The sequence below is a fragment of the Ctenopharyngodon idella genome, chromosome 24 (genome assembly GCF_019924925.1).
Source record: "Ctenopharyngodon idella isolate HZGC_01 chromosome 24, HZGC01, whole genome shotgun sequence".
In the NCBI taxonomy this organism is placed as follows: Eukaryota; Metazoa; Chordata; class Actinopteri; order Cypriniformes; family Xenocyprididae; genus Ctenopharyngodon; species Ctenopharyngodon idella.
This window is the reverse complement of record NC_067243.1, coordinates 7,263,733-7,276,347: the sequence shown is the minus strand read 5'-3', so window position 1 is coordinate 7,276,347 and position 12,615 is coordinate 7,263,733. Positions and strand designations below refer to the sequence as shown.

General features: G+C 41.7%; 1 protein-coding gene across 1 annotated transcript; it reads right to left on the bottom strand.

Annotated features, from left to right (window-relative positions):
• Nucleotides 1-466: 466 nt before the first annotated feature.
• On the bottom strand, nucleotides 467-12,580 carry LOC127507390 (von Willebrand factor A domain-containing protein 5A-like). The gene is made up of 20 exons (XM_051884462.1): nucleotides 12,388-12,580; nucleotides 11,843-12,045; nucleotides 11,537-11,759; nucleotides 11,268-11,431; nucleotides 10,492-10,606; nucleotides 8,292-8,467; nucleotides 8,120-8,208; nucleotides 7,892-8,036; nucleotides 7,413-7,492; nucleotides 7,220-7,334; nucleotides 6,975-7,133; nucleotides 5,933-6,036; nucleotides 5,417-5,634; nucleotides 5,237-5,299; nucleotides 5,038-5,061; nucleotides 4,608-4,658; nucleotides 3,466-3,543; nucleotides 2,326-2,465; nucleotides 2,117-2,240; nucleotides 467-2,032 (listed from the first exon to the last, which is right to left on the bottom strand). The coding sequence occupies exons 1-20, from the start codon at nucleotides 12,425-12,427 to the stop codon at nucleotides 1,953-1,955; spliced, it is 2,391 nt and encodes a 796-aa protein (XP_051740422.1). The 5' UTR covers nucleotides 12,428-12,580; the 3' UTR covers nucleotides 467-1,952.
• Nucleotides 12,581-12,615: the final 35 nt, after the last annotated feature.

Sequence of the window (12,615 nt, the reverse complement as noted above, 5' to 3'; positions counted from 1 at the left end):
ATGATCAGTCCGTAAGATTTGTGCGCTATATATCATCTTTGTTTTTGTGAGAAGGAAACTAAATTTAAGTTCTCCCATAATTTTGCTAAACTTTGACACATTTGTGTATGAGTGTTACCATATTTAGCACTCCAAACAATATTTTTTTCTTATGTGAAAGTATCCTCAGTGATTACTGACCCATCCACCTGTGTACAAACCATCATCCAGAGCATTTGTTACTGGACACAGTCATCGCTGTGTTATCATTTCAGCACCTCGTGATATTTTTAAATGATAGTCATTTACTTTTAGTAGTAATATTATAAAAAGTACAAGAACACGTGTTTTATAAGCAGACCTGCAGAACAACATCACAAATACAACTGAAACAGTGCTTATAATATAAACAAAGAGTGTAATTGAGTATATACCCTAAAAAAAGGGAAAAAAGCTTAATATGTAATATAAACAGCAAGAACAAAGATTAAAGTCAAGTCACCTTTATTTATATAGCGCTTTATACAATACAGATTGTTTCAAAGCAGCTTTACAGTGATAACAGGAAAATAACGATTGATGCAAACAGAATTCAACTGTAAAAAGACAAGAGTACAGAGTCATTATTCAGTTGAAATCAATTCAGTTGATTCATTTTGGTTCAATAACTGTGTAAAGTACAATAGTGTCAGTGTCAAATCAGTAATATTGTTAAATATTAAGTGTCCCCAACTAAGCAAGCCAGAGGCGACAGAACCCAAACTCCATCAGGTGACAGAAAGGAGAAAAAAACCTCGGGAGAAACCAGGCTCAGTCGGGGGGGGCAGTTCTCCCCTGGTCAACGAACAAACACGGTACGATTCAGGCTGCATCACAAGGCAGAAGTCAGATTGTGAATTGGTAGCATTTAAAATATTTCATCCAGTTCCTTCTGCTTGAAGATCAGATTTATCACGCTGGTATGGAGATGAAGATGGCTATAAGGGTCTGTGCAGAGGACTTGTCTACCGCCTGCGGTTGATTTTGATATTCTGTCTAGGTATTATCAACTGGCCAGAATTCTGAGATCGCAATAGACGTGAAGGACTATAATGCGTTAAGAGCTCGTTCAAGTACTGAGGAGCTAAACCATTTAGTGCTTTGTAAGCAATTAGCAAGATTTTGAAATGTATGCGATGTTTTATAGGGAGCCAATGGAATGTTGACAGAACTGGGCTAATATGGTCATACTTTCTGGTTCTAGTAAGAACTCTAGCTGCTGCATTTTGGACCAGGTGGAGTTTGTTTATTAAGCGTGCAGGGCAACCACCCAGTAAAGTTTCCGTAATCTAGCCTTGAGGTCATGAACTTACTTTTCTGCATTTGTCATTGAGAGCATATGTCGTAATTTAGATATATTTTTAAGATGGAAAAATGTGGTAAGCATCCAGTAGGTGAGGGGGGGGGGGGGGGGGGGGGGGGGGGGGGGTTATATTGCATTGGCCAGCTGGGAACTCGTGAAGAGCTTATAAAATGTGTAAAGTACTCAAAACAGTGGCGGGAATCCATCTGTCACACACAAACGATCTGCCTCGTGGAGACACGAGTCTGATGCCTGTCATGGGCAAACTCGCGACTATGACGAGAAAAACCGATATGCGTGAGGATTCTGTCCTTTTTAGGGCTTCATCTTCCTGTTTTTGGTTCGTTTACATGTCTTTGGTCTGTGTTGCTTTCATATATCATTCGAACCGCACCAGAGTTCATTCGGAAGCGGTCGGCTTGTTTGGTGCGCACCAGGGTTCGGATGGCAGCGTTCACATATGTTCAAATGAACCGCACTAACCGTGCAATCGCACCAGGGTTCGTTTTAATTGAACCAAACATGCCGAATGTGAACATGATAAGGTTAATGATTAATCTGATTCAAATTATTTTCAATTTCAAAACAGCAAAAACATAATCATGACAGTTTTAAAGATTCCCAGATGTCTTCAGATTCCCAGAGTCTCTTTGGTCACAAGACATCCGAGCAGGACATTACCCACAAACACACACTGAGACAGATCGCCCACTGAAACACACACACACTCAAATCATTAGTGTGTCAAAGAACTGAAGATATCTGAATGAATGTGTTCTGGAATGGAGATCCCACCTTTCTGAGAGCCGATCCATGACGCTGCCTTCATGGCCACAAACTGCCACTCGACCTGCTGGTCTATTTTACAGCCGTATAACCAGATCAGAGCCAGGAGAGTGGCCCATACTGACCCATCCACCTGTGTACAAACCATCATCCACTGCATTTGTTACTGGACACTGGACACAATCATCGCTGTGTTATTATTTCATCACATCTCTCACCTGTGCTGGTTTCTGATTGGTCAGCTCATCCTCCGTCTTCCCAAACACATCCGCCAGTGTGGCGTCCAGCTCCCAGCAGCCTGACGCCTTCTGGAGAGAAACCAGCTGGAGTAACGGGTCCTTCTGGGGATCAGGAGCAGCTGAACACACATAGACATACTTTTAGGATAATGGTAAAATGGACAGAGAGAAGAACACGATCATAAACACACACAAAAACAAGTTGTCAATTGATTACTAATTTTAAGCAACTTAGTTTTTCACAAAACTCACATTTCGGATCATATTACGGTTTTTGAGTCACGGATCGAATCATTATTTGGGTGTGGGGTGTAATTTGCAAGTGAACTGTCAGTAAAAATAAGAACAAATCAAGAAAAAAGCATATATAAATACAATATAACAAAGTTACAAATAAAGTAAGGTCTAGCAGTAATATTCAGGTACAGAAAAGTAAATTAATGTAAAATAACACTATAGTGCTCACTGTATAAAATATAGATCTCCTAAAATATAGTCTCCTACGCTGTTGACATAGTGAACGCAGTGCAGTACTTCAGTGTTCTACGTCAGAACGCCGGCTCAGTATTGGCCGATGCTGTTCATGTGATGCAGGAGCCGGCCAATAATGAGTTCTGACGTAGAACACGGAAGTGCTGCACTTAGAAGAATAATGTGTGGTTTAGGGCATCATCCATATCACAAAACACACACATTCAAAATTACATGAACTTTTAAAGTGTGTCAGGATACTGTCACTTGGTCTGTCATGTTTATAGTTTGGTGTCATGTTTTTGTTTGTTGGTTTTTTTTCTTCATTTTTAAATAAATTGAGTCTTTGACTTCAGTAAAGCCCTTATGCTTCTCTGCATCGGAGTCCTTGCCTCATCCCTCCACCACACCTGACCATATATACAGAATATAAAAACAAATGCAAACCCACTTACACAAACCAAAACACTTAAACACAAAAAACCCCACAAAAAACTGAAAAAAAGACTCAATATAATTTATCTTAGAAGGAGAAGCTTGTTCTTCTACTCATCGTTATTTAATTGATACATTAAAAGACAATCATTGCTTCAAACATTTCATACTTCACTCTTTCACAAAAGTAATATTAAATTGAGGTTAATTTACCGTGCATCGACATCAAACTGCATCCAAACAGCGATGAATTAAAGCTTCCAAAAGAAAGTGACTGAGCAGATTGTGTGGCTACAGAGAGAAAAAACAAAAGTCAAAACAGATTCAGATCTGGAGAAACAGCCAAGAACAGACACATCCAAAAGAACTAACAAACAAGAAAAGCTCTGGAATGGATTTTCCATTGAACATTACTGCATATACACTACACATACATTCACATGGGAACATGCAACAGAATGAAAATAACTATGACCACATCCTTCCTAAAACAGAAAAAAATCTTAATGAAGTCAGCACCTCAAATGTAAACTGAAATTCATTAGAAATTCAAGCAAACACATGATTTTCCTTAGAAACTGCATGATTTGTAAATTATGCATGGCGGCCACATATAATATATTTTAAAGGAGCAGTTCACCCCAAAATGGGTGATTATCCCATAATTTACTCACCCTCAAGCCATCCTAGGTGTATATGACCTATAACTCAACTCTCTTGTAAACGTGTTTACGGCTGTTGCTGGAAGCCAGTGTTTTAAATATGGATATTTTTCTCACAAAAACCCATCGCTTCGCTTCAAAAGGCATTTATTAACCCACTTGAGTCATATGGATTACTTTTATGATGGATAGATGTGCTTTTTGGAGCTTCAAAAAACTTGGGCACTATTCAATGCCATTACAAAGCTGGGAAAAGTCAATATAACTCTGACTGTGTTCGGCTAAAGAATAAAGTCATATACACCTAGGATGGCTTGGAGGTGAGCAAATTATGGGATAATTTTCATTTTTGGGTGAACTATTCCTTTAATAGACAAGCTGTGGGCCGTTTGAAAGTCATCCCTGAGCCATAATTGTCCTGCAGGCCGGACTTTGGACAACCCTGTTTTATGCTGTATGTGTTTGATTCACTTTGTCAGAGCAGATTCATTTAAAATGCTTCTCAAGACCCCTACTTTCTGTTCCATTGCAGTCTGTCTAGTGGCCTTTGAACACAAAAAAAACACTTCCTGTGTGAATGGCTCCTACTCATTCTGAAATGTTGGTAAGTGTGGTTTGGTGAGGCTTGCACATGAACATTTAAATGTACCAGTTTTGTAATATGCCATAAAACATACATTGAGGTGCATTTACCTGGCGATGACATAAAGCTTCCAAAAGCCATTGGCTGAACAGATTGTGCGGCTACAGAGAGAGAAAACCAAAGGTCAGAACTGATTCAGATCTGTAAAAACAGCCAGGAACGGACACATCCAAAAGAACTAACAAACAAGAAAAGCTTTGAAATGTTTTTTCTGCTGAACATTACTGCAGTGGATGTGTTAGCAGGATGTTTAGCAAACACCACACATACATTCACATGGGCACACACACAACAGAATGAAAATAACTATTACCACATCCTCCTTAAAAAAGTACATTTCACCTTCATCTTAATGAGGTCAACACCTCAAATGTAGTAAACTGAAATTCATGTCAAGCAAACACAGAAACACACACATCTATACAGACAAAATCAGAGCATGAGAGATTGAAAAAGAAGAATATATATTATTTATCTTACCAAGTGAACCTCCCAAAGAAAACCCTAAAAAACAATTTCATTTCTTAATGAGTGAGTGATTCTGCTTGCCATGCAAAAGTCACCGCCAAATACTGGCATCCTTGATTTCAGATCCCAATGGGATGAACACATCAAATGTACTGTAGTAAATAGTCAAATAACACTAAAAGTGATTCACACACACAATATGAACACTAACCTTGTGTCAAAACACTTGGTCCGGGTTGAAAACTAAATCCCTGTGAAATCTGCCAGTGTGACCCTAAAACAGCATTTGATTTTGATTAAATGAATACATCAAATGTAAAATGTTATATGACACAAATATCCAGCACACACGCACTCCTACAAAATACACAAACACAATCCTTGCACTAACCTTGTGTCGGCACTCTTCTCTGCAGCAGGGGTCCTTTCACGGTCTGTCTGCTGTCTTTATTAATGGCAATGAAGGCTGTATGAACACTGCTCACTCCTGCCTGAACACTGAGCTCCACGATCCTGCTCCTGATGCCGAACACAACTGTATCACCTGACCTCTCCTTCTGCTCCAGAGAACGGATCAGGGTCCGAGCCGCCAGCCGGTGGACGGCCAACCTGAGCAACATGGATGAAATCTGTTAAAACTGTTTACTGAGATGTATTGTTACTTTACTTTTCATTTAAATGTATGCATAAGATAAGCAGACACATTTATCCAAAGCAACTTACATTGCATACAATTCAAGGCATACATTTTTATCAGTTCTTGGATTCTCTGAGAATTGAACCCACAACCTTGGCATTGCTAGCACCATACTCTTCTGTTTAAGCAACAGGAATGCTGTATGTTACTTTAAAAAAGGCTCATGTCACTACAGTTCAGTGTGTTTCTATGTGTGTTTGTGTGTGTTACCCTGTTTCCTCAGTTGGTTTGAGGCAGAAGTGGAGCTGGTTTGTTACTGGTTGATCTTTTAGCATGTATTTGACTGTCACTGTTCCCTCAGAGCCTCCTGAACTCTACGAGACAGTGAAAAGACAATGGAATAAGGAATTGAAAAAGATAACAAATTACCTACAATGTAAAAGTCCTTAGCCTAACAACAAGAAATAGCAAAACCCAAGGCAAACAAAATACTCAGGGTCACTTCTTTACATTTTACTTATGCAACTTGAACAATTATTGTTTTAAAAGGAACAGTTAAAAGGAATAGTTCACTCAAACACGTCATATTAAAACCCACACCACAGAACAAAGTTTGAAATCATTCTTTTGAGTCAAATCTTGTCACTTATTCAGCTGAACAAAAACATAAAACCTGATCAAGTTATAGTTTTAAATTTAAAAGTGTTCCACAGAAGAAAGTCATACAAGTTTGGAATGACATGAGAGTGAGTAAATGATTAAATGATGGGTGAACTATCCCTTTAAAGAGCCCCTATTATGCTCATTTACAGGTTCGTTTAGGTGGTCTATAATAGATTTAAATGATTTAAAGCACCTGTTTCACTATCTGTCCGAAACAATCTGTTTTACTTCCTGTTGCTTTAAAACCCACCTGATTGGTCAGCTAGCCCAGTCTGTTGTGATTGGTCATCCGCTTAGAGCATGTGTCAAAAACGTAACGTCCCTTACCATAACTGTCTGGTTTCAGCTTCTGAGGCTTCATTAGTATCTGTAAACATACTGTAATTATGTCGTCTGTTTTGCCGTACCAGTTTGAGACCGGGTCCAATCAAGGCGAAGGGCAAACCACCTTTGCAAAGACGTTTCACAATAAGCGTGTATTTTGCAAATGTATCACTTGCTGAAGTCACGGAAATAATGATAGGACTACAAATGAGGTATTTCAGGCAGATGTTTCCTTTTGGAGAGATTATCTTACTTTGAGCATAATAGGTTCAGTGGCAAACAGTTTCTAATTCTCATTAAAGAAACACATGCTACATCATCTCACCTCTCCTTTAAGTTGGGCGTAAATGAGTGACCTTTGACCCTGGTAGAGTACATTGATGGGTGCAGACAGTGTGTCAACAGTAATGCCATCTGGAAGGGTCCAATCCACAGAGATATTAACCACAGCGGGCTGCAGCGCAAACCTGAGGGACTGCATCACCTGATATAGTTTGAAGAGAAAGAGAAACCATTGAGACATTTGACTAGGAAACATTTGTGCCTGTGAAATCCAGTGGAGAGCTTTACTTTGGGCTGCATGCGGTCGGTGCCTGTGATGAACTGAGCGTGACCAGATCCCTCCCTGGCCATTCCTGTGATGAGGGCGGTACTTGCACCCTCACCAATCCCGAATGAGAAACACCTGAACACACAATAAACTCTGTTAGTGTAAGTGATGAAGATATGAATGATGGGAAGATCAAACCCAGCAGACCTTTACCTGTGAGAGTGAACATGATGTTTCACCAGGTCCAGCACCTCTTTAGTGTTTCCCACCGCTCCATCAGTGAAGATGAACAGCTGAAGAGAGAACAATATCTGAGTCTTAAGTCTTGTTTATACTATCGTTAGCTCTGTCAAAAGATCCTCTGCTCACATCAATCAGAGGTGTTGGCCATTTTCACTGCTACATTTTGTTCTCTGAAATTAATAGCTAATTAGATGGCAAAGCATCTTCATCGAATCTGGCTAATATTTCAATGCTCCATCCATCCCCGAATGTGCCTCTCAGATTTAATCGCTGACCTTGCACAGAACAATACCGCTAACCCAAACTGTATGCTAATTATCAGTTATCTTTGATGGTACCTACCTAGGTCTGATACAACAGTATGATATATTTTTTGCAAATCAGTCAGCGAACCCACCTGATACTGCAGACAACAAGTACAGTAGATGCATGTTGAGGTGTTGTTGTACCTGTCTGGGGTGGTCGGGCACACAGGGCTGACTGTAGATGTGTTTTAGAGGCTGTAAAATCTCTGTGCCACCCAAGTCTGCTTGCATTTCCTTCACTCTCTTCAGAGCCTGATCCATTGTGTCCTGATTGTACTCGACACTCTTACTGCAAATAAAAAAACACATTGATATCGTTCCTCTCACACATTTCAAAACTGAATATCTAGGAATGAAGATCTAATTACTAACGGGTAGAAGCACTCAAAATTAGAGCCAAATCCATAGATATTGAAGTAGCATCCCATGGGCAGACTCTTCAACAGTAACAGCAGAGTGTCCTATAGAGAGACATGGACAGATATTCAAGTGTGTCTCATCAGAATACGTGTCAACCGACTCAAAGGCACATTTTAAATATTACCTTTGCGCTTTCAATGCGCATCTGTGCTCCTTTACCACGATGCATCATGCTGTACATACTGCCTGATCTGTCAACCACAAAAATAAACTCGCCTTGAGTTGCCAGTGATGACATCACTTCCTCTGGGAACTCTGGGTACAAACTTATCATGACCACTGGGTCCCTCATCAGAGAGCCTAAAACAGAGAGAAATGATGTACGGGGGTTGCATTGAGTGTAAGTTATAATCCACAGTGAACACTGTCTGTCCTTATAGAAGGGCATGAAGTAAAAGCGATGACATTAAAACCATTCAAAACAGACCAACTATGAGCTCTGAGATTCTTGAGCAATAGTATACACGGATCAGGCATACCACTATGACAACCTTGCCTAATATTGTGTTGGTCCCCCTTTTGCTGCCAAAACAGCCCTGACCCGTCGAGGCATGGACTCCACTAGACCCCTGAAGGTGTGCTGTGGTATCTGGCTCCAAGATGTTAGCAGCAGATCCTTTAAGTCCTGTAAGTTGCGAGGTGGAGCCTCCATGGATCGGACTTGTTTGTTCAACACATCCCACAGATGCTCGATTGGATTGAGATATGGGGAGGCCAAGTCAACACCTCAAACTCGTTGTTGTGCTCCTCAAACCATTTTTGCTTCGTGGCAGGGCGCATTATCCTGCTGAAAGAGGCCACAGCCACCAGGGAATACCTTTTCCATGAAAGGCAACAATGCTTAGGTAGGTGGTACGTGTCAAAGTAACATCCACATGGATGGCAGGACCCAAGGTTTCCCAGCAGAACATTGCCCAAAGCATCACACTGCCTCCGCCGGCTTGTCTTCTTCCCATAGTGCATCCTGGTGCCATGTGTTCCCCAGGTAAGTGACACAACCGTGATGTAAAAGAAAACGTGATTCATCAGACCAGGCCACCTTCTTCCATTGCTCCGTGGTCCAGTTCTGATGCTCACTGTTGGCGCTTTCGGCGGTGGTCAGGGGTCAGCATGGGCACCCTGACTGGTCTGCGGCTATGCAGCCCCATACGCAACAAAAAAATTAAAGGAACACTTATTAATCAGGGAATAGCATCAAGTCAGTTAAACTCCTGGGATATTGATCTAGTCAGTTCAGTAGCAGAGGGGGTTGTTAATCAGTTTCAGCTGCTTTGGTGTTAATTAACAACAGGTGCACTAGATGGGTAACAATGAGACGACCCCCACAATCAGAAACAGACTTCATGAGGGTGGCCTGAGGGCCCGACGTCCTCTAGTGGGCCCTGTGCTCACTGCCCGGCACCGTGGAGCTTGATTGGCATTTGCCATTGAACACCAGAATTGGCAGGTCCACCACTGCCGCCCTGTGCTTTTCACAGATGAGAGCAGGTTCACCCTGAGCACATGTGACAGACGTGAAAGGGTCTGGAGAAGCCGTGGAGAACATTATGCTGCCTGTAACATCGTTCAGCATGACCGGTTTGGTGGTGGGTCAGTGATGGTCTGGGGAGGCATATCCATGGAGGGACGCACAGACCTCTACAGGCTAGACAATGGCACCCTGACTGCCATTAGGTATCAGGATGAAATCCTTGGACCCATTGTCAGACCCTACACTGATGCAGTGGGTCCTGGGTTCCTCCTGGTGCACGACAATGCCCGGCCTCATGTGGCGAGAGTATGCAGGCAATTCCTGGAGGATGAAGGAATTGATACCATTGAATGGCCTCCACGCTCGCCTGACGACCATCCGTCGTCTCGTTAGGAGCAATGCCCCGATGTTGTCAGGCATGCATACGAGCATGTGGGGGCCATACAAACTACTGAGTACCATTTTGAGTTGCTGCAATGAAATTTCTGCAAAACTGACTAGCCTGCTGCATAATTTTTTCACTTTGATTTTTGGGGTGTCTTTGAATTCAGTCTGTAGGTTGATAATTTTCATTTCCATCAAACGATGTGGCATCCTTTCCTTCCTAACACATTACCCAGTCCATATCAGTATAGATATCGAGCATGATATTTTTCCCCATTGAGATCTGATGTGTTTTCAAAGTGTTCCTTTAATTTTTTTTAACAGTGTACTTTTTGCTTTAAGTCAAATGTTATGTGATTCACTGGAGCTGGATGGTTTGATACTTTTTTAAATGCCTATGGGAAATGAGTGGAAAAAATACTTCTGGATCTAAGACCAATGGTTGGTCACTGTTCAGTCCAAGTCATACCTGATGGGGCAGTGTTCACTCCTGCCTCCACTATAGCAGAGGGCTGATGGGTATCCTGATAGTACACAAACAGCTCAAATTCCTTATCAAACATGTGACCAGGACTCAGATTCACCTACACACATAAAAACACATGAATAAAACTGCTGTGCTCACACATCCAGATAAACACATGAAGACTAGGGTGGTCCTCAAATATAGAGTTAAGCTTTTCTAAAGCACTTTTGCATTTTTTTGACTCCTCTTATGGACCTCTGTTTCATGCCATATCATGCTAATGTGAAATTAAATGTGATGTAAAACTTGGGCCAGATCAAATGTGTGTGTATGAAGTAGACCCAGCAAATGAGCAGGATTAACACTACGAAGATAGATGGTCATAACTTGTTGCTTTCACTATTGCACTATTCCACTGTTCTCATTTTGGATATTATGGATTGCTGGCGTCGAGACCTCTTGACCACTTGGAACTTGAAACTGTTATGGCCCAGGTGCCTCCAACCCTTTATGTTAAAAAGCTTTGACTATTTTTTTGGTTTAATATTTGCAGCACTCGTGAACAGTCACGGTTCACGTGCACGGAGCATCTATATTTGAACAACACAATGTTCAACCCACATGTGGCAGTGGGTTTTTATAAAGTCGGATTTGCCAAATATTTGATGCCAATGATTTTCTTGCAAAGGTGAAACATTTGATCAAAAAGCACCCAAAGAAAGTCCCCTGTTTAGTTTTGGTGTTCTCTTGAGGACCACCCTAATGAAGACACACAGTACCGTCGCCTGAGTGTGATCAGAGTGGAGGAACACTAGAATCAGAGTGCAGTTGGACTCTAGTTTGGAGATGGGCTTTGGAGAGCTCACATGGACACTGAGAGTCAGCGTGTAGGGAACAGATCCACATCCTGATGAAATCTCTGAGACTATACCAGCAGCTGAACCTGACACACACACACACACACACACACACACACACACACACAGAGAGTGTGTTAGAATCAGCTTCTCTCCACTAATAAAGTGTGTGTCAGCAACTGCTGTAGTACCTGCTGGTGTGTATCGGGGGTTGAGTACAGCCGGCAGACAGAAGCGCAGCGAGTGGTCGGCCTGCACAGCGAGCTCGGTGACGTAGATGATGGTGACGGCAGCGTTCTGACCCGGAGACAGACACCCGACACTCAGTCTGAACACATCAGGACTCTCTGCGCTCTCTTCCAACAGAAACGCCTGCTGACCCGAACTCACAGCATCATCATAACGATCCCTCGCCTGTGAGATACAATTTTGTTACATGGTGATGTGTATTATGAATATGCAAATCTGTATCCCGCAGGTTTTGTATTTGGACTCACGCTCTGTTTGTCTTGCACCTCTGCCACAATCTCCTGCTCTCCGATCTTGGCACTGAAGTGGCAGACAGCAGCATCAGCAGGCAGAGGGAAGACGAACAAGGCCTCCAGGGGGCGCTCTTCCTCATTCACATACTGCAGAGTGGAGGAGACTGTGGCTACATGATCCTGAACCCGAACCTCCACTGAGATGCTCTTCAGAGGCACTGAGTCACACAAACCAACACAACAACATCACAAATAATCCTCAAATACAGCAGAAGACTTATTTTATCATAAAACCTACAACATCTACATACAATTAAAATGTTTGAGTTTAAGAAAAAAGAAAGGAGAACGGGATGTGTGACAATTTGCCCCATATAACATTTATGAAAACACTCTTAAAGAACATCCTTTCTGTTAAAATCTACCTGTATTATAGTATTACTGAGATAAAGCCCTCCCGACAAACTTCCCTCTGTGAAAAACACTATTCTCTCCAACATATCACAAAGGTTTTAAGTTAGAAAACAGGTAACAGTAAAAGTAAACAGGTTAATTCATACCTGGCTCATTTTTCTGAGACAAAAGTCCGCACTTCACCATTTTCACGCCGAAATGACCTACAGCTTTTAAATCTGCCTTAAATCTTCTCAGACCGACTCATTTAATTGGTTAACCAATGTTTCTGAGAGTTTCTAACTCGGCTGAATGTTTAGTGAAGAGAGGAAATGATTTCTGTTAGTCGTTGAAAGAGAATCAGTCAGAAGACCGTTAAACTCTGAGCGGTTTGC

Coding starts and splice junctions, on each gene's coding strand:
- LOC127507390 (XM_051884462.1), bottom strand. CDS start 12,427: ATGGTGAAGTGCGGACTTTTGTCTCAGAAAAATGAGCCAG. Junction 11,760..11,842: donor AGGTGCAAGACAAACAGAGC/GTGAGTCCAAAT, acceptor TGTATCTCACAG/GCGAGGGATCGTTATGATGA. Junction 4,659..5,037: donor TTCTTTGGGAGGTTCACTTG/GTAAGATAAATA, acceptor CTCTCTCTGTAG/CCGCACAATCTGTTCAGCCA.